Genomic DNA, 21,189 nt, shown 5'->3' with positions numbered 1-21,189 from the left:
AATTTTGTATTATTATGTGAGCATCTGGCCAAAAAATATCAGAGCTCGTTATGGAAGTGGAATTATCTGAAATTGCTGAGGTCTAGGTGACAGATATATGTGGTAACCAGTTACCGACACAGAGTAGAGGCAGCCATACTTTGGGTGTAACCGTTATGGGATCGCCTCCGTGACAGCAGTGGGAATTTGCTCCTCCGTACCGTCACCGGCTTCTAGTAATGCAGGGTTCCCCAACTCCAGTCCTCAAGGCCCACCATCAGATCATGTTTTCAGGATTTCCTTAGTATTGCTCAGGTGATAATTGCTTCACCTGTGCAATACAAAGGAAATCCTGAAAACATGACCTGTTGGTGGGCCTTGAGGACTGGAGTTGGAGAACCCTGTAGTAATGGATAGGCGACTTACTCGAGAATATTGGTTGAAGCCCCCCAACTATGGCTGCTTCCACCAGTAGTTACTGAAAGAAACTTAAGTCAGGCCATCAAACGCTGAATCTACAGTGGTGGTCTGGTCAATCTCAGTAGATACTTTCTGTAACAATGTAGCAGGGTTAACGTCTAACAAAACAACAATTAAATATTAATGGAATTTAGAAAAAAAAAAAAAAAAAAAAAGGATATTTCTTTGTGAATTATCAGGAGCATTTGGAAGTCCAGAAAGAAAGTGCTATTTACCAATCCATAGGCCTCAGTATAGCAGAAGATACCGGCTGTCTTATGTTACGGAACAGGTCTCTATTTCCTAGAATAATACGCGGGCGGTATATTCCAGTGTTCTGCATTACAACCAGTCCTGAATCTACTTAAGCTTTATAGTACAAGGAATTGCAACACTTTTAACCAAAATTTTTGTTTAATATTTTATCAGGCTCTTAACAGGTATGAGGCAAGGAAAAAAAAAAAAAAAGTCGAAAAACTCTTGCAGTCAAGCAGGTTATTGGGTTGATTGTAATAAAATCACATGAAAGGATTTTAGCCCTAAAAATATAGAAAATGTATGCAACGCACAAGACTGAAAACAGTAAAGTATAAATGTAACAAGTAGCCAAGTCCTTTTATTTCACTGACCTATATGTTATTTGTTCCATGGTAAGTGAACCCGAAAGACAGATGTGTTTTATCACTTTTATTCCAGCATCCCATGCGTTAAGGCACACTATTATTTCCACCGGTACACAAGGTAGCGCTGCGTGGATTAACAAAATGATGCCAACTAGAGTGTTCCATTTTGGGTACATTAACGGGAAGATATTACTCAATCAATGAACGACTGGGCTGATAAGGCTTTTATACCGAATATGTCATCCCATTCAGTCTTTCATAGTACCAGAAGTTACTTTACAAAATGTTTTTCTTTATACTGTAAAGTTATAAAATTTTCCAATATACTTTTGCTTCCTGAAAGTTGTTGGATCCCTGCTTGCAGTCACTTAACCTTGGTTGTCCACTTTTTTTTTTACATTGATGACCTTTCCTTAGGATAGGTCATCAATGTCTGATAGGTAGGGGAGCGGTCCTCTGCGCCCCCGCTGATCAGCTGTTCCCGGTGTCAGTGGCGACTTGGAACTGCTCAGTTATGGAGCTTTACAGAGCAGCTCCGTTGGTGGAATAGTGGCTGCAGACAGGTATTTTACATCAATCCACTATGGAATTGAATAGGTGGCGGATGTGCAGAAACCAGCCAGGGCCACTGTAGAGCTGAAGTGCAGCACCATAGCTGAGCAGTTCTGGCCGTTGTTGACACCAGGAACAGCACCCAAACCTTTCAGACATTGATAACATATCCTAAGAAGAAGCCATCAATGTCAAGGTAGTGAACCACCGCTTTCATTTTTATTCCTACTTCATTACAGTATTTCCCATTACAGTAGATTTAGCAGAGGTCTAACTCGGGAGAAGCTGTGCACCTGTCTGTCCATCACAAGACCAAATTTTCATCCTCTCAAAGCAAAAGAAAAGTTGATGGTTCCCATTGAGTGACTTCAAGTAGAGAACTTAAAAACTGAGAAATTGATACAGAAAGTATATTGGAAAACTATATAACTGAATCTTAAACTATGGAACTAAATCTTAAATAATTTATTTCGACTGGGAGTGCCACAAATAAAAAAAAAATCACTGGCACAGAAAGCCCCTTTAAGTAACCAAAATTGTATTTTTTTGTTGCCTTTGAGCCAATTAAACTGTACTCCGGAGTCACATATACTGTTTGGAATTAGACGGACCGCATACACAAGTCATTAGCGTAGCCTGGTCATATTCATATATATATTAGTGTGCTCTGAGCGACTTGAAGACGCTTGATGGTCATCACACAGTTGGCTGTACATGGACTATGGATTACTTGACAAACATGGAAGATCTCCTGGTATCATCTGCAGTGGTGAAGTGTTCAGTGTAGTCCTATACATTATTGCTCAGTGTTGCAGTAATACAGTATTTAGTGATGTTTAGACTATAATGAGGCGGACGTGGTAGTCACGGGTGTACGGCCTTGTGCAGTATAAGTGACAGCTGCACACAGTTGTGTATAGTTATAGTGGTTACTGTTCAATAATTTGCTATATTCTGTGATTTTGGTTTATCTACCAGCTTAGGACTAGTTTGCATAGAAGACCACTGTTTCAATTGATTACTGCATGTCTCTTAGGCTACTTTCACACATCCATGTGAATTTTACCATCTGTGAGAAACCGATTTAGTTTTTTTTGTCATCCGTATCGCACCCGTTTTTTTTTTCTGTCCAAAGAAGGAATGTCTTTGTTCCCAAGCCAATACAAAAAAACACCTGGAAAGTCACATATAAAACATAAGCCTTCCAATTTGCTTTTGTTGATCCACATTGACTTGTATGGCAGAGTCTGATCTGCAAATGCTGATCAGAATAGGACATGCTCGGAGTCCCACGGATTTCACATACGGATCTGTGTTTTTCAGGTCAGTGTGCTGTCTGAGAAAAAACACAGAGCACACAAACAAAACAATATGGAATAAAATGCAGGACACAAGTGTTGTGCTGCCGATAATGACCGTCCAAAGAAGCAAGGATATAATTATGGCTCCTTGATTGGTAAGATATTCAGGCCCATTAATCCGCCTGTATCTCCACCTCATATTGGGTTTATTGCGCAAGGAGGCGCAGTGTCTCTTAATATCTCTTGCCGCAGTGGACAGCACACAAACGTCATACAGATGTGAGAATGTGGCCTGAATGTGACACAAGGAAAGTATGGCTTTAAGGATCCTATAACAGACACATAGTAATAAATGGTGCGTGTCACGGAGGAGAGGCTGGTTAGGATTTAGTTACATAAGTCCTTCATTGTGTTTCCACGCCATGAGATTTTTGCACATGAAAGAAAACGGCATGGAGAAAAAGCATATGATTTTATCACAGCAACCATGGCAATTCAGGTTTTCCTTCCTCTGGTAGCAACGTGTGGCTAAAGGGAAGCAGAAGCCCAGAATCCGCAACCAAGACTGTGGAGTCGGAGTCAATTTTGGTGGAGTCGGAGTCATAGAAATTGAGGAGTCGGAGTCAAAGGTTTGGCTTACCGACGCCGCAGCCCTGTCCGCAACAGCTACCAAATTAATAGAAAGGGTTTGCCCACAATTATTTAGACATTAAATAATAAAGTTTAAGTAAGATAGAATGATATTTCTTCTCTAAATGACTGATTCTAGTGAAAGAACTGGAATAGCATGGGCAGGGGAAGGATGAGAGCCGCAGAACAAGCATCTGCGTATAGCACAACTGTCGTAAGTGTCTTTCTAGTCAGTTGTGCAAAATTTCAGGGGTTTTTAGTCAAGCTTTCCTGATTGGAGGATGATTTCTGGCAAGAAATAAGATGCGCCCTCATAAAGATCGGCCTGGACATTGCCTCTCTGGATGATTTCAGGGCCCGTTTGTATTCCAAAACGGAACCAACAAAAACTAGCCCTAAGGGTATGTGCCCACTTGTCATGAAAAACAAAACAAGCCCTTTTATAGCTATGTGGATGTAAAAAAGGGAAAGAAGAAAACAAAAAAACAAAGCAAAAAAGAAAAACAGCTGTGTTCTTATGTGGTTACAGAATTCTTGGGTCTTTTCTCTCCATAACAACCAATCACAGCTTTAATTTTTTAAGAGCAGAATACAATTTGAAAGCTATGCTGTGATTGGACCTTTTTTTTTTCTTTTAAGCAGTATGAAAATTCTCCTTGATATTTAGGAGTGTCCAGTCTGTGGCTCTTCAGCTGCTGGGAGTTATAGCTTTGCCGCATCTGGAGAGCAACGTTTGGGGAAAGCCGCTTTAGAAGTATTTTCATAACCTAAACAATGCACAACGCAGTAATTTATTCCTACCCAACAACATAAAAATACACTGTGAGCCAACAAAAAAGTAGTGTGCAAGGACAAATGTATAAAATAAATATCACATTTTATTAGCAAAAGATTAAAAAAGTCACACTTATATAGGAACACAAGAAAAACAGGTGGGTGAACCAGTCAGTCAGTACGGGAAAAAGGTAATGTTCTTAAAAAAGGAAAAAAACAAAAAAGGTCAAAAACAACAATTATCAATCACAATAAAATAAACACTGAAGGCTATAGTATGAATAAGAAATGCACAAATTGTATAGGAGCCACAAAGATACCCCTAACATATTACCGTAATCCATAACACTAACAAGACAAATGTAAAAAATATAGGAAAGAAATTCGTGTACAATACAAATATAAATACAAGTATATAAAGATGGGTGTCTGTTCCACAAAAACAGGTTCAGCCACCAGACTCGACACACGTTTCAAACATAGCTTAGTCAGGGGTCTGATGGGTGAAACTGTTTTTATGGTCTTTTTAGAATTTTATTTATATTATACAAATATTTGTCACCTATATTTTTACATTTTTTTGGTAATATTGTAAATGCATTTTTTTTTATATTATAGCTTTCGGTGTCAATCTCATTGTGATTAACAGTTACCGTATTTAGGTTCTTTATTTTCTTTTTAAGAATATTACTAAGAGTCTCCTTTTTCCCATAACAGACAGTTCAGCCACAAGTTTTCCTTGTGCACCTACGTGATTTTAAACAAGTACGGATTTTTAGGCTATGTGCCCACATTGCAGAAATGCTGCGGAATTGTCCGCAACATTTCTGCAACTCCCTGCCGCGGGTAAAATGCATGCGGAATTCACATGCGTTTTCCCACAAAACACAAGCGTTTTTAGCTTGCAGAATGCTTGCGCTTTTCCAAGCGATTTGAAGCATCGCTTGGAAAAGTGATTGACAGGTTGGTCACACTTGTCAAGCATAGTGCTTGACAAGTGTGACCAACTTTTTGCTATTGATGCTGCCTATGCAGCATCAATAGTAAAAGATAGAATATTTAAAATAATAAAAAAAATAAATAAGATATACTTACCCTCTGTCGGCCCCCGGAGTCGTCCCGGCCCTCATTGGCGCTGGCGGCAACTTCTGTTCCCAGGGATGCATTGCTCGAATGACCTCTGATGACATATGGTCTCGCGAGACTTCTACGTCATCAGAGGTCATTCGCGCAATGCATCCCTGGGAACAGAAGATGCCGCCAGCGCCAATGAGGGCCGGGACAACTCCGGGGGCCGACAGAGGGTAAGTATATCCCTATTTTTTACAGGAATATGGTACCCAGGGCCTGGAGGACAGTCTCCTCTCCTCCAGACCCTGGGTACCATCCGCACATGAAGCACTCACTTTACGCATGGAGGGCATAGTCACGTGTGTAAAGTGAGCGTTTCAATGCAATCCTATGGCGGCTGAATCACCGTGATTCCGCAGAAATAATGGACATGCTGCGGATTTTACGGCTTTGCGATTCTGCAGTGGGAAAATCCGCAGCATGGACACAGCAACTGCGGAATCCCATAGGATTGCATGGGAATGCGTTTTTTAAGAGTTTCCGGCTCAAAAATGCGGCAGAAACGCATAAAAAACGCAACGTGGGCACACAGCCTTACTCTTTGCTGATAAATATGTGTTTGTTTTTATTATATGTTTAGAAGTATTTTGTTAGATGGGAATAAGGTGTTGGGGACATCTTGGTGCAAGTAATAAGTAGAAATGGTTAATCTATAACAAATAAAGGTTTTAAAAAAGTAAAGTAGAAAAAGAAAAAAAAATTCAATTGTTAAAGGGAGCAATAAACGGTAACCTCTTTAACATGTTATTACAAGTAGTTTATACTGTAAATTTTCTAAAAACCTGCTGATGACAATAGTATCAATATCACATTTTTTCCTTGCCTCTTTTACCTCTAAGAGCCCGTTTTTCCTTATTTGCAAGTTTGTTTTTGCTTTTTTTTTTTCTTGTATCGTTCGTCGAGAATTTAAATGATCTTAACCTGAAGTGCTACTGCATCTTACCAACGCTTGTCAAGAGCAGGTCATTCATTTTACTACACTCTTTGTATAACAAATGTGGTTCTACACATTAAAATGTTTCTACTAAATAATACAAGCTCATTGAGGTTTAGCATAGGGAGTATGTTTTTATAACAACACTCCCAACCCCTATAAGATAAAGGGATTTAAAAAAATAAAATAATTAACAAAAAAGATAATATTATTAAAACATAAGTAACAATGCACCAAATAACGTCATCAAAAGATGCTGACCTAAGACACAATGTTTCAATGATACACGATAAGATCAAAAGAAAAAAAAAAAATCTTTAAATCAATAATATACAGTATGACAACTACATCTTGTAAATTATACCCAATACTGCCGGCAGTCTATCCCTCTAAAGAATATTTGCCCCCGTTTTCATCCCTTCCTAACAATCAGATAATAAAATACAGCACCTATAAATAAGCAAAAAAAATATATATATACTGAAATCATCTATTGTTAGTTTTTAAGATATGGCGAGAAACGAGCCTAGTTCAGCAAATCTTGTCGAAGCCATAGCAGATAAACCAGCTTATTGAAAAAGGTGGCAGTAATGCACTCTATGTGTGCACAGGTACATAAGAAAATACACAGACTTATAAAATTGCATACACGGGTTATTCCCACACGTCTCGGTTCTCTCTCTCACACATATTGACAGCAAGAAGGAATACAGGATACAAATTGGAATGGGTGTCGTACTTTCGACGAGAACAGACAGTTGCAGAAGAGATCGCTCGGAGCCACAAATGCCGTTTTGTCAAATGGTAATTTTGGTTCTAGATTTGTCTATTTACATTGTACTATGTCAGAGTAAAGAGGTTGCTTCGTTTGTTTTGTTTTTTTTTCCTTCTACACTTTTTTTTATTATATTTTTTTTATACATAAAAAGTTCATCATTAAGTCGCATTTTAAAAATGCCTCTTTTCTCTGCATCCTGCTGGCAGCATATTTGGTAACAGTTAAACGTATAAAACAAAAGTGGCCTTGTAAAGAAAACAAAAATATATATATAATATATATATATATGATATATAGGTGTCGGCATGAAGGGAATACTGTAAGGATGTGTTAACAGTACAGGTCTGCCATTCCAACTTGTACCCTTTTACCTTCCCAAAATATGAGGTCTGATCAGCGTGCTCTGTGGTTAGAGGTTAAAAAGCAGATTAGAAAATACCTAAATTCAGATTTTTTTTTTTTGTCCTGATTTGGCCTAAAATGGAGTGTAATAAACAAATCCTGGTCTGGAAAAGACCAGAATCAGTTAAAGCTATGAAACAATGTGCACTGGATATCTAGTTTCACTACCAAGAAAACACTACATCAGCTACCACAAATTAAAATAGTTTCCTGATGTGACTTTAGTTAGAAAATAAGTGGATTGGTGTATTTTTTTTTTTTTACTATTATTTCAAAGTTCCGAGCAGGTTTTTTTTTTTTCTTTTTTCATTTTTTTTTTTAACTTCTTGAAAATAGGTTTCCAAACTAGTGTGTTTAGAGTCAGATGACTGTGCAATCTCTTTGTGGCAACTGAAACACCTACTAAAAAGGAAAACCAAAATAATAAAAAAAAAAAAAAAAAAAGGACAACCTTTTTTTTTTTCCTGAAAAATCTCCTCCTTTTCCTGGTATAAGAAGATCATAGTGTATTATCGCTCTGCAGCCATTTCATGGCAGATAAAAAGCCCCCATTTATTTTGTGGGTTCAATATTTTTTTCTTTTTTTTTGTTTTTGTACTTTTTTTTTTCTTTTAAGCCCACACTTAAAAGGTGGGCACAAGGCAAAGCTGTAAGAGTTATTCCAGAAAGTGTGAAAATCACTTGGGTAATAGTAAAAACACTTCAGGGTACAAAAAAGCTTGACTACATATTTCAGTTTTCGTCTTCGAAAACACAACATAAAATTGGGCTTAATGCTCCTTTTGTATTCTATATGCACCTTGGCCTATGGCGTTTTTGCCCTGTGGCCTGCAGGGCGGTAAGTGCGCAATACGATATAACCAGTGAAAGGTCCAGTTTAAAATCCCCAGTTTACTGGAACCAGGGTTAATTTAATTTCAAAACTCCCATTCGATGGGTTCTTCTCGACTAGCGGCCTTCTCTAAGCGGTGAATTATGCTGTTCAAGTTTGCGGCTTTCTTTTTCCTCAAGGAGTTGTCCCGTGTGTTTTTGGAACTTGCGGTCTCAGAAAAGTTGAATAAGCTCTGGATGGAGCTTCCTTTCTGTGAACTTGTACTTGGCACACTGGGTAGTTTCTCGGAATCTTCATTAGACTTGTTGAAACCCTCCTTTGTGGGGACCAAGCTTGAGGCAGCTGAGGTAGAGGCATGCTTTTCAGTAGCAGATTTCGGTGTCGTCTCTGAACTCTCTCCAGAACACCGAGATCCAGGAAGTGAAGTCCGACTCTGCTTTCTCCGACCTCCCTCAACCTTTTCAACTGGGCTGTCTACTTCTGACCGGCTGCTGTCCGATTTCTCAGTAGGTTTAGCGTCTTCACCCTCTTCAAAAGCTGAATCGGTCTGCCCGCCCTGAGACTTTATGTTGTCACTGAAGTCATCTCCTTCAAGGACACTATGTTTCCCATCAGTTGTGCTTTCCATATCTACACCATCGCAGCTATCTCCCTCTGAACTGTGGGCTGCTCTGCTGCTTGTAGCTGATGGAGAATCACTGGAACCAATTTGTCCATGACCACCTGCTTGAATTTCTTCAATGAACAGTTCTCTACGGATGCGAGACCTGAGGGGAGAAGGGGAAGCAGTTTTACAATCAAAGTTTATGCTTAGGTCTATCTCTATCCAGCAAAAAAACACATGCAGTGACAAATTGCTTAGCTCTGGAACGCTTCAGCAGATCCCACTTATTTTGAAAATGTTTTTTCGTGACATATTGTGCTTCATGAGAGCAGTAAAATTTCTTAGATAGGACTTGCGTTTATGAAAAAAATGGAAATTTGGCAAAAATGCTGCAATTTTCAAACTTTTAATTTTTGTGCCCTTAAATCATAGTCACGTCAGACAAAGTAATTCATATGTAACATTTCCTCCATGTCTACTTTACATCAGCACAATTTGGGAAACTTTTTTTTGTTGTTGTTATGGAGTTAGAAGGGTTAAAAGTTAAAAGTTGACCAGCGATTTCTCATTTTTCTGAGAAAATAATTTTTCTTTAGGGACCAGATCACATTTGAAGTGACTTTGAGGGGAATATAAGCCAGAAAGTACCCAAAAGTGACACCATTCTAAAAACTTCACCCCCTCAAGGTGCTCAAAACCACATTCAAGAAGTTTATTAACCCTTCAGTTGATTCACGACAACTGAAGCAATGTGGAAGGAAAAAAATTAACATTTAACTTTTTTAAAAAATTTACTTTAGACCCAAACTTTTTTTTTTTTACACAAGGGTAACAATTTCTCCTGAGTGTGCAGATACCCCATATGTGGGGAAAAGCTACTGTATGGGCGCACGGCAGGGCTCAGAAGGGAAGGAGCATCGTTTGACGTTTTGAATGCAAAATTGGCTGGAATCTAGAGCGGACGCCATGCCGCGTTTGTAGAGCCCCTGATGTGCCCAAACAGTGGAAACCCCCCACAAGTGACAACATTTTGGAAACCACACCCCTCAAGTATTTTATATAGGTGTATAGCAAGCAATTTGAACCCACAGGTATGACAAAGAATTTGATAACATTAGTTGATCATATTGAACAAGTCGTCATTAGTCTTGAGCGCAAGTGTTGCTTCTAAAGTTTGCATCGGGTGCTTGGGTATGCACCAAATATTGCAGATGCTCGAGTTCCTGCCCGCATGTTTGCGGCTGTTAAGACAACTACACTCTGTGCATACCAGAACACCCAATGCAAACTCGAGTAGAAAGCACTTGCGCTCAACACTAGCACTTATATCGTCATTATTTATTTTTTTAACTTTTGAAAAACCTCAATTCTAACTCCAATCCTAGCACAACCCTAACTCAACCCGAAAGCCAACCCTAACCCCAACTGCAAATAATGAAAAAAAATGTTAAAAAATTATTTTATAATTTTTATCTAAGGGGATTAAAAAGGAGAATTTGATTTACAATTTTTTTTTCTTTTGATCACTGTGATAGGGTCTATCACAGTGATCAAAAAGAACCAATAAGAAAATTTCCCTATTGTTGCCAGGTATTGGCGGTAGATCTCAGCGGGTACACTGTGCATGCCCTTGTAATTTTTTCCAGGAAGATGACGTGGAGGGACGAGGCACGGAGCAGAAAGTACAGGGGATGGCGGATTTATCGTGGGGGCTCAGGTGACACCATTTCTCTTTTCTTTGATATGAAGTTAGATCATATCAGAGTACCCTAAACTGCCATAATTAAAAGGCATATCAGCGATCATTAAAGAGGTGAGTATGGCATTTTTTTTTTTGCAGCACATGGGGGCATATTCTACGGAGCAGCATATGGGGGCATAGTCTATGGAGCAGCATATGGGGAAATAGTCTATGGAGCAGCATATGGGGGCATAGTCTATGGAGCAGCATATGGGGGCATAAACTATGGAGAAGCATATGGGGGCATAATCTATAGAGTAGCGTATGGGGGCATATTCTATGGAGCAGCATATGGGGGCATAAACTATGAAGAAGCATATAGGGGCATAATCTATGGGGCAGCATATGGGGGCATAGTCTATGGAGCAGCATATGGGGGCATAGTCTATGGGGCAGCATAGGGGGCATAGTCTATGGAGCAGCATATGGGGGCATAAACTATGGAGCAGCATATGGGGGCATAAACTATGGAGCAGCATATGGGGGCATAGTCTATGGATTCCACCCTAGGCTTATACACGAGTCAATAAGTTTTCCCAGTTTTTGTGGCAAAATTAGGGGGGTCGGCTTATACACGTGTCGGCTTATACACGAGTATATACAACACATTGTAAATAAAAAAACCCACTTTTTTATTTCAAAATAACAAACACAGTTATACTCACCAATTCCACGGAAGCGAACGTCTTCTGTAAAAAAAACAAAAATAAAAAACACCATATCCCTCAGCTGTCCATTGTTCTGTCACACACTGTAATCCATGTCTGGGGATAAACAGTTCACCGGAAGAAACTTTTCATTTCTCCAAGTGAACTCTCTAAAGTCAGCGCTGCATCATGAGAATTTTTTTCACTGTGCTAACAGTGATCTTACCAAGGTCACCGTAGTTCAGGAGCCTGGCTAGGAATGCAGCCTCAGTGACCTGTGGTAACCCTGATGACATCATCGCTAATCAGTGAGGTTGAGCTTGCTGCAGCTCATTCCCCAGTGGTTTTTAGCCTCGATGGTCACATTTTGGCACTGTTCAGGTTGAAAACTGTTTATCCCAGACATTCATTACAGCATGGAGCAGAACGATGGGCAGGTGAGGGATATCGTTTTTTATTTTTGCTCTTTTACAGGAGACCATGGCTCCAGTGGAATGGGCGTTAGGTCAGCATAACCAAGTTTGTTATTTTTAAATAAAAAAAGTGTGTTTTTTTTAATTCAAATAAAAGACTTTATTCTGGCTGTGTGTTTATTTAAAATAAAACTATAGGATTAGTAACGGATAAGCGCCTTAAAGACGTCTCTCCATTACTAAACCATGGGCTTGATGTTACCGGACAATACAAAGGGCGGCTGCTATTTTTAGGCTGGGGGGGGCAATAACCATGGCCCATTACCAGCCTGAGAATATCAGCCACCAGCTGTTTGCTTTAGCTTGGCTGGTTGGTAATAATTTTAAATAAACGGTGTGGAGACCCTCCTAGTCTTGATAACCAACTTTGCTAACACTGACAGTTGAGGGTTGCAGCCCGCAGCTGTCAGTTTTTTTTTTCTTAAATGTATCTATTTAGAGAACAGGTGCCGGCTGATGAATACTCCCATCAGCCGGCGCCTACTCTCGCTGTTATTAGCGGCAGCAGGCGTAGGCTGATGGGAGTGGTACTTCCAGCAGCCAACGCCAGTGACCGAAGGTAAACCTTTTACCTCTGTTCACAGCTGTGTGCTCACGCTGTCATTTGACAGTGTGGGAAACGCAGTTCTCTGACTGGCAGTAATTTTACCGCAGATCAGAGGCAGTGTTTGACACGGTGTCATACACATGACAGCGCAAGAAACACCCGGTGTTCGGGGTGCCGAACCCGAACCGTAACACAGACTTCCAGGTGAAGTGCGTGCCCGAACAGTAAGTGTTCAGTACAGACCCCGAACTTTACTATTCGGGTTCATCCATCTCTAATCACAGATGATTCTTTCTTTGAGGTAAAACATTGCTTAAAAATAGGCAGTGAAATGTTTTACCTCACAAAAAGTTATCAGCTGTGTCTTTGTAATGTTTTTATACTCTCTTTTGCCTCCTTCCATACCCAGGAGATGTAGTGTGATGAGACCATAATCCTACACGGTAAGACACAGCCATTACACAGTACACAGTAGGGGCACATATACAAGATTATCTCAGTACAGGAACATTTTATTTAAACACATCCAATGGTGGAAATTATTATTATTCCAAGATGTAGTGATTAAAACAGACTATTGCTCATGGGAAAACCACTTTAAGGAAGAGCACCGAGCTCCCTAATGAGATTAACAACAGAAAAGGCCACTTTTACGCTGGATGTGAATCCATCAATATACCATAACCCTTAAACCCCCTGTCAAAGGTCTCTCACCCAGGCGAACCAGTCTTCTTGCTTTGCACAGATGAGGGGTTAACACCCCGAAACAACTGTCTGCAAATTAAGTTTTTGTTTGGCTTCTTTTCCCCCTAAGTCATGTGGCAAGGACCTTAAAAGGGCTGATACTGACTTTTGTGAATGCCATTTCCAATAGGTGGTGATAGAGTTCTTGACCTCATGCTCTCTGAAGAGGCCATTTTCAAATGTATAATAAAAGGAAATAAGATGGCGCTTGTTTACTTTGCATGGTACAATGAAAGTTTGTATAAAAGTAGCAGCCTAAACAGAAGGTACATAAAGATTTATTGTAAAATCCTAGCGGTGAGCCCACTACCAAGCAGGATGATGGGGGTTCCATATTTCATAAATGCTGTTGCTGCTGTGAACTATACCAAAGTGGATTAGATGGATGGTGTTTCTGCTGTCCATGTGTATGGACCGCTTGTACAGGAGTCTTTGACGCTCTCTGCAGCAATTGGGGGCATGTGAACCTAGTGCTCCCAATCAATGTGGGGCAGAGGAGTCAGACGCCTAACCTAAGGAGGAGCCATGAGTATGTTTTTCATGACTACCTGTTCATTTATTTAATATCAAAAATGTATTACAGAAGTTGTGTTTTATGATATAATACACAATAATTTGGGCTCTCTCTTGTAATTGCTGGAATTTCTGTTAGTCTAACAGATGATAGCGCTATTTGAATTGTCAGTGAAGAGTCTAATATAGCCATTTTTAAGCCGAAACACAGAGCTGGTTCTGCGGGGCAGCAAATTGGACAATAACCAGAAGTCGCCTTTTTCATAGAAGGCTCCTGAGGATGGGAACCCCGTGGAACAACCGTCATTTATGGTGATAATATATGTGCTGTATATGACGGTATTATTTTGGCACTACATGGTGGAGATTGAGGTCCCACATTGCTTGTTGCCCAGGAGCCCCAATTTCTGTAAAACTATTGACACTGACACATACTTTCATTATTTTGAAGATATTTCACGTGTTGCATTCATATGATAGTGGCGAGATGTGAAATACCAATAAAGACACTGGCGGTTACCTGTAATTATGAAACCAGTTAATAACCGTGCTGGTTTTCAGGTTCAGTTGTGTTGCAAGCTCTTCAATGGTTTTTGGGGAAGGATATGGCTTTTGCTGGTAAGCCCGTTTCAAAGCCTCTTTCTCCTCAGGAGCCAACACTACGCGCGGCTTCTTCAGCTGATGCTGTGGCTGCGGGCTGGAGCCCTGGCTGTAATCTATGCCTGTAGGAGGTGGCTCACAGGGCTGGCTGTCACTCACAGAGCTGTGCCTTCTCTTCATGTAAGCTGGAAGAAACAACATTTCATGGGTTATGAGCAGGCTAAAAACTGGTCAACACTGCCATTACCAATACTGTATATAATAACACAATAGGTACTACCTTCCATAAAATACTACAAAAATAAAAAACAAATATATGTATGTATGTATGTATGTATATAGCTGCCTTACACAATCTGGATATTCAAGGCACAGGTACTACCTTCCAAAAAATACTAAAAGATTCTATATATACAGTATATATATATATATATACACAGTATATATATATATATATATATATATATATATATATATATACACATACATACACACACACACATATATATCTTTTTTATTGTATTTTTTGGAAGGTAGTACCTATGCCTTGAAGAAAAAAAAAAAAAAATTATGTGTGTGTGTGTGTGTGTGTGTGTGTGTGTGTGTGTGTGTGTGTGTGTGTGTATGTATGTATGTATGTATGTATGTATGTATGTATGTATGTATGTATATATATATATATATATATATATATATATATATATATATATATAATTTTTTTTTTTCAAGGCACAGGTACTACCTTCCGAAAAATACTAAAAGATATATAAAATCTTTTAGTATTTTTTGGAAGGTAGTACCTATGCCTTGAAAAAAAAAAAAATAAATTATATATATATATATATATATATATATATATATATATATATATATATACACACACACACACACACACACACACACATATATATATCTTTTTTATTGTATTTTTTGGAAGGTAGTACCTATGCCTTGAAAAAAAAAAAAAAAAAATTAGATATATTATATATACACACATACATACATGCACACACACACACAAAGTACATACATATATATATATATATATATATATATATATATATATATATATATATATATATATATATATATATATATATATATATATATATATATATACAGGGGTTGGGCAAAATAATGGAAACACCTGGAAACATCAACAAAATCGGTAATTAGACCTACCGGTAATTGTGTTTCCAGGAATCCATCCTGACAGCACACTGGAGGACGTCCTTCTTATCCGCTGTGGGACAGGAAACCACGAGAGCTTAAAAGGACCCTCCCCTTACCACCCTTCAGTGATTTCACAAAGTAACACATCTGGAAGGATGCAAAAGCATAGACTTTTATTTAAACCAACATTCCTCATACATATGTTACATCACAGTTGTATGGAAAGTGTTTCATAGAGAGGGAACTACTAGTGCTGTCAGGATGGATTCATGGAAACACAATTACCGGTAGGTCTAATTACCGTTTTCCAGGTCACCACCTGACAGCACACTGGAGTAGTAAGTAGTACCAAAGGATATTGGTCCTAGGGTGGGACTACTGCGTGGAGTACTTTTCTCCCAAATGCTAATTGTGTGGAGGCCACGTCTAGTTTATAGTGCTTAGAGAAAGTACTGAGACTGGCCCAAGATGCTCCTCTGCAGATCTGTTCTGCCGAGGCTCCCCCCCTCTCTGCCCATGATGCGGCCATGGCTCTAGTTGAGTGGTCTCTAAGGCTCCCCAGGGGGCTCTGACCCTGTGCTCTATAAGTTGTGCTAACAATGGATCTAATCCACCTTGCTATTGTGGATTTCGACGCCTTCTTCCCTTTATTAGGGCCTCTGTACTGGACAAAGAGATTATTATCCTGCCTCCAAGGCCTGGTTGCGTCCAGGTACCTAAGTACTGTTTCCCTGACATCCAGGTTATGGTAAGCTTTCTCCTTGCTATTTTTGGGGAACTGACAAAATGAAGGGAGCACTACCTCCTGATTCATGTTTGAGTCTGAGATAACCTTGTGGATAAAGGCCGGGCCGAGTCTTAGGACTAACCGGTCGTCGAATACTTGTAAGTAGGGATCTTGGACCGATAGGGCCTGATGTTCCCCTAGTCTTTTGGCTGACGCAACTGCCACTAGGAAAGCCGTTTTCAGTGAGAGGTTACCGATATCTATTTCTACCCCTAGCTGGTATGGCTGCTTACATAGCGCATTGAGGACTAGGATAAGGTCCCAAGGAGGGACGGTCTTTCTTATTAAGGGCTTAAGCCTCTGCACAGCCCTCGAGAACCGGGCTATCCAAGGGTGTGATGATAGGGTTGTGTCATAGAACACGCTTAAGGCCGCAATCTGCACTCTCAGAGTGCTGGGTCTAAGGCCCTTCTTGAACCCTGCCTGCAAGAAGTCAAGTATCATTGGGATGTCAGGTTGGTCAGTCTCGACTGTCGCCTCTCCACAAAAGCTGCAGAATTTTTTCCAGATTTGATTATATATCGCTGCGGTCACGGGTTTTCTACTCACTTGTAGGGTAGATATAACTTCATCCGATAGCCCCCTTGCTCTTAGGACCTGCCGCTCAAGATCCAGGCTGATAACTGGAGCGCTTCTGGCCTTTGGTGGAAGACCGGACCCAGGTGCAGGAGGTCCTGTCTTCTTGGCAGGAGAATGGGTTCCTCCTGCGATATCTTCCTGAGTAGGGGAAACCAACTCCTTCTTGTCCAGTAGGGCACCACTAATATGACTCTGGCTCTGTCCTCGTAAATTTTCCTGAGAACTCGTGAAATGAGAGCGAGGCGGGAAGGCATATAACAGGCCTCTGCTCCAGGACTGTGATAGAGCATCTATCCCTGTCGGGCTTCCCAGAGGGTTCAGAGAGTAGAAGGCTTGGACTTTTGTGTTGTTTGTCCGCGAATAGGTCTATCTCTAGCTGTCCCCCACGGTCGCATAGGCTGTTGAACACTTCGTCGTTGAGTTCCCATTCGGTTGCGGTTATTCTTCTTCTGCTGAGGAAGTCCGTGACCTGGTTCCTGGTGCCCTCCAGATGTACTGCTGAGATTGAGAGGACCTCTTTTTCCACCCATCTGAAGACCTGGGTCTGCTAGGAGTTGCAGCGCTGGATGTCTTGGTCCGCCCTGGTGACGGAGAAAGGCTACTGTCGTGGTATTGTCTGACAGTATTTTGACGTGCTTGTTCTTTACCAAAGACCGGGCGGCGAGAAGTACCTTCCAGACCGCATGTAGTTCTCTGAAGTTGGAGGACCTGTTGCTGTCCTCCGGACTACATCGTCCCTGGTGGTGTCTTCCTTTGACGTGTCCGCCCCAGCCTTGTAGACTCGCGTCCGTTGTCACTACGATTTCCGGAGACTGGATCCACGAGACATCGGTTTTTAAGTTTCTCAGAGAAGTCCACCATAGCAGCGACTTTCTGACTCGGGGAGTTAATTGTATTTTCTTGTCTAGTGAGTTCTGCTTCCTGTCCCAGAACGCTAGGACTGACCGTTGTAAGTCGTGGGAGTGGAATTGACTCCACCTGATGCAGGAAATGCACGAGGTCATCAGCCCCAGGATTCTCATTACGTCTCTGATTGATACCCGGTTGTTTGAAAACTGACGAATCTTCTTTGGCATGCTGGCCTGCTTTTCCTCTGGTAGATAGGACATTCTTCTTTCTGAGTCTAGCATGACCCCCAAAAATTTTATTCTGGGCTTGGGTATGAGATCTGACTTTGACCAATTTATGATCCAACCCAGCCTCTGCAGTGTGGAGATTGAAGACTGACAGTCGACCCTGAGCTGGGCTACCGAATCGGCTACGATTAAGAAGTCATCTAAGTAAGGGACCACCGTGACGTTTCGAGCTCTTAGGTAGGCCACTACCTCTACCATTAATTTTGTGAAGACTCTTGGGGCTGATGCTAGGCCGAAGGGGAGGCAGCAAAACTGGTAGTGGTGTATCCTGCCCTCTTTTTCGACCGCAAACCTGAGATACTTTTGATGGTCTGGGTAGATGGGAACGTGGTAATACGCGCTTTTTAGATCTAGCGTGCACATTTCCACTGCTTTTCCCAGAAGAGGAATCGTGGATCTTATTGATTACATCTTGAAGCGTTTGTATGTTACCCACTTGTTTAGGGGCTAGAGATTTATTATTGTTCTGGTCTCCCCCGATGTTTTTTTTTTATCGAGAAGAGGTTCGAGTAGTGTCCTCTCCCCTCTTCTTGGCGGGTACCGGAACAATAGCCTCTATTCTCCAGGAGATCCTGCATGTCCAACCACATGGGGGTAGCCGAACTGAGTCGAGAGCTGGTCACTAAGAATCTGTTCGGGGGGAGGGAATTGAATTCTATCCTGTACCCCTGCAAAATGACCTGTAGTACCCAGGGGCTGGTGGTAACCTCCTGCCATTCTCTCCCGAACTTGAGCAACCAACCCCCTACTCTGGTGGCATCATTTTCTTCGGGAGTTGGACTCTGGGCCGGAGAAGATGGTATCCCTATTCCTACTTCTGCCCTCACCTCCTTTGGGGTAGCTCCATCGATCCGATTTCCCCTTCCCTCTGTAGTCCATTCTCTGGTTGTAACGGGGTCTACGAAAGGGCTGATACTTTCTACGCATCTCTTCGGGGAAACCCTTTTTTTCGTCTGACGTCTTCTCTAAAATATCATCAAGCACGGGCCCGAAGACTCTTCCCCCGAGAAGGGAATTGAGCACAGCTTATTCTTTGAGTGCATGTCACCCGACCAACTTTCAAACCAGATAGCTCTTCTGGCTGCGTTGGACAGAGACTGACTTCTGGCCGTGAACCTAACGGACTCTGCCGAGGCGTCAGCCAAAAACACTGTAGCTAACTTTAACAAGGGGAGGGATTTCAGGATGGTTTCCCTCGGGGTTCTATCCAACAGGTGCTCCTCCAAATCATCTATCCACAGATGCATGGAGCGTGCTACTGATGTCGCAGCTATATTCGTTTTTATTAACTCTCCCAGGCCCTCTTTAAGAGCCCGTCTGCCTTCCGATCCAAGGGCTCCTTTAAGTGTGAGGAGTCCTCGAACGGAATCGCCCTTTTTTGACACTTTCACTACTGGGATATCTACTTTGGGGATCTCTTCCCAGACCTTGACCTCCTCTGGGTCAAACGGCAGGCGAAGTCTGAAGTCTCTAGGGATAGTCAGTCTCTTCTCTGCTTCCTCCCACTCGTCCAGTATCATCGCCCGTATATGGGTGTTTACTGGGAAGACCATCGAAGTCTGGGAGCGCAACCCCCCAAACATTTCATCCTGTATTGAGAGAGTAGCCGGGGGTTCCTCGATCTGCATAGTCTGCCGCACTGCCCCCAAAAGTTCGTTCGTATCCCCGGACAAAAAAAGGTATTTCCTTCCCCTTTCTAGGTGCTCTCTGATTTCTTCCTCTTCTACGTCTGATTCGGACCGGATGTCCTCAGAAGAGGTGTCCGACTCCCTATGCCTCTTTCTGGATGCCTGGGGGTTCACCTGCGGGGTCTGGGGAACGGCCAAGCCTGACATCGCCCTCATGTTAGACATGAGTGTCTTCCCCCCACTATGCGCTTTGTACAGGCATCACAGAGGGCTTTTTTCCACGTGTCCTTTAGCTTCTTAGAGCAAACCGGACACTTCTTATCCTTCCTCCTGGGCTCCTTTCTTTCTGAGGCGGAGGTCCCCCCTGGAGACATATAAAATACGCGTTCTGTGGGGGTCTGCCTTACTGGGGCCCTGTAGTGACCTCTTCTGAGGTTACTCACGTGACCCTGGCTCTCCGGTCCCGTCTCCATCTTTGCTTGGTCCTCCATCCTTGGATAGGGAGGACTGTTGTGGCTGTGACCACACCTGTTGCTGCTGCGCTGTCGATCTGCTCCACAGGAGAAGACGCCTGCCCCCTTCTCGGTGGTCCTATACGGGCTGCGGCCTGACGCCGGGCGGTCGCAACCTGGAAGCCGCGCGCGACACGGAAGTAACGCGCCCGGGCTGATGCGGCCGGAAGTGACGTGTCCCGGCCCTGACGACGCGGCCCGGAAGTGACGCGCCTTGGCCCTGACGACGCGGCCATAAGTGACGCGGCCGCGTTCCCTGTAGGAATGTACCCCACTCCGGTCCCGTTCGCGTCCATGGGGGGGGGTTTTCGGTGATCCACTGCCGGGGTCCGCTTGTGGGGCCAGCGGAACTCCACAGAGGCGGCCCGGGCTTCAGGGACATCGGCGGCGGTGGCGTATGGGGTCGAGAGCCCCGGGCAGGAGGAAGCGACCTCATCTCCAGGAGCAGCGCTACACTGGATGAGCTGAGGGACCCTCTGCCGGGTGTCAGCACCAGAATTCTTGAGGTAGGAAGGGAAAAGGCTGGCGCCCACGATCCTAACCATCTGCGTGGAACGGTCGGATCTTCTCTCGTCGTTCCTATCCGCAGTGGGACAGGAAAAACACTGAAGGGTGGTATGGGGAGGGTCCTTTTAAGCTCTCGTGGTTTCCTGTCCCACAGCGGTTAAGAAGGACGTCCTCCAGTGTGCTGTCAGGTGGTGACCTGAAAGTTAGTTTAATATGGTGTAGGTCCACCTTTTGCGTCGATTACAGCCTCAATTCTCTGAGGTATGGATTCATACAAGGTGTGAATTGTTTCCAAAGGAATTGTAGCCCATTCTTCAATTAAAACACACTCCAGTTCTTTGAGCGACGATGGCTGCGGAAATCGACGTCTAACTTGAATCTCTAAAATCGACCATAAATGCTCAATAATGTTGAGGTCTGGGCATTGTGGGGGCCAGATGAGATGCTGAACTTCATTACAATGTTCCTCGTGCCATGCTTTAACGATTCTAGCTGTATGAATTGGTGCATTATCATCCTGAAAGATGGCGTTCCCACGCGGGAACAGTGCTTGAACCAAAGGATGCACTTGGCCGCCCTAAATAATCTCGGCTGTTAATTCTT

The 21,189-nt window shown here is 42.3% G+C and overlaps 1 protein-coding gene across 3 annotated transcripts in view; it reads right to left on the bottom strand.

Moving 5' to 3' along the window:
* CUX1 (cut like homeobox 1) overlaps positions 1–21,189 on the bottom strand; it is a 441,317-nt gene that overhangs the window by 76,916 nt on the left and 343,212 nt on the right. For 2 of the 3 annotated variants that reach the window (XM_073565621.1, XM_073565622.1), the window contains 2 exons: positions 14,185–14,449; positions 5,691–9,162 (listed from right to left, as the gene is read on the bottom strand). The exons of the other annotated variant lie outside the window; for it this stretch is intronic. In XM_073565621.1, the coding sequence (XP_073421722.1) occupies positions 8,481–9,162; positions 14,185–14,449 (947 nt within the window). In that variant the 3' untranslated portion in view covers positions 5,691–8,480. Of the gene's footprint in view, positions 1–5,690; positions 9,163–14,184; positions 14,450–21,189 lie in introns of those variants that run through there. 3 annotated transcript variants of the gene reach the window in all.

Source organism: Dendrobates tinctorius, unplaced genomic scaffold (genome assembly GCF_039654945.1).
Source record: "Dendrobates tinctorius isolate UK_male_01 unplaced genomic scaffold, ASM3965494v1 ptg000016l, whole genome shotgun sequence".
Lineage (NCBI taxonomy): Eukaryota > Metazoa > Chordata > Amphibia > Anura > Dendrobatidae > Dendrobates > Dendrobates tinctorius.
This window is presented reverse-complemented; position numbering and strand designations above follow the sequence as displayed.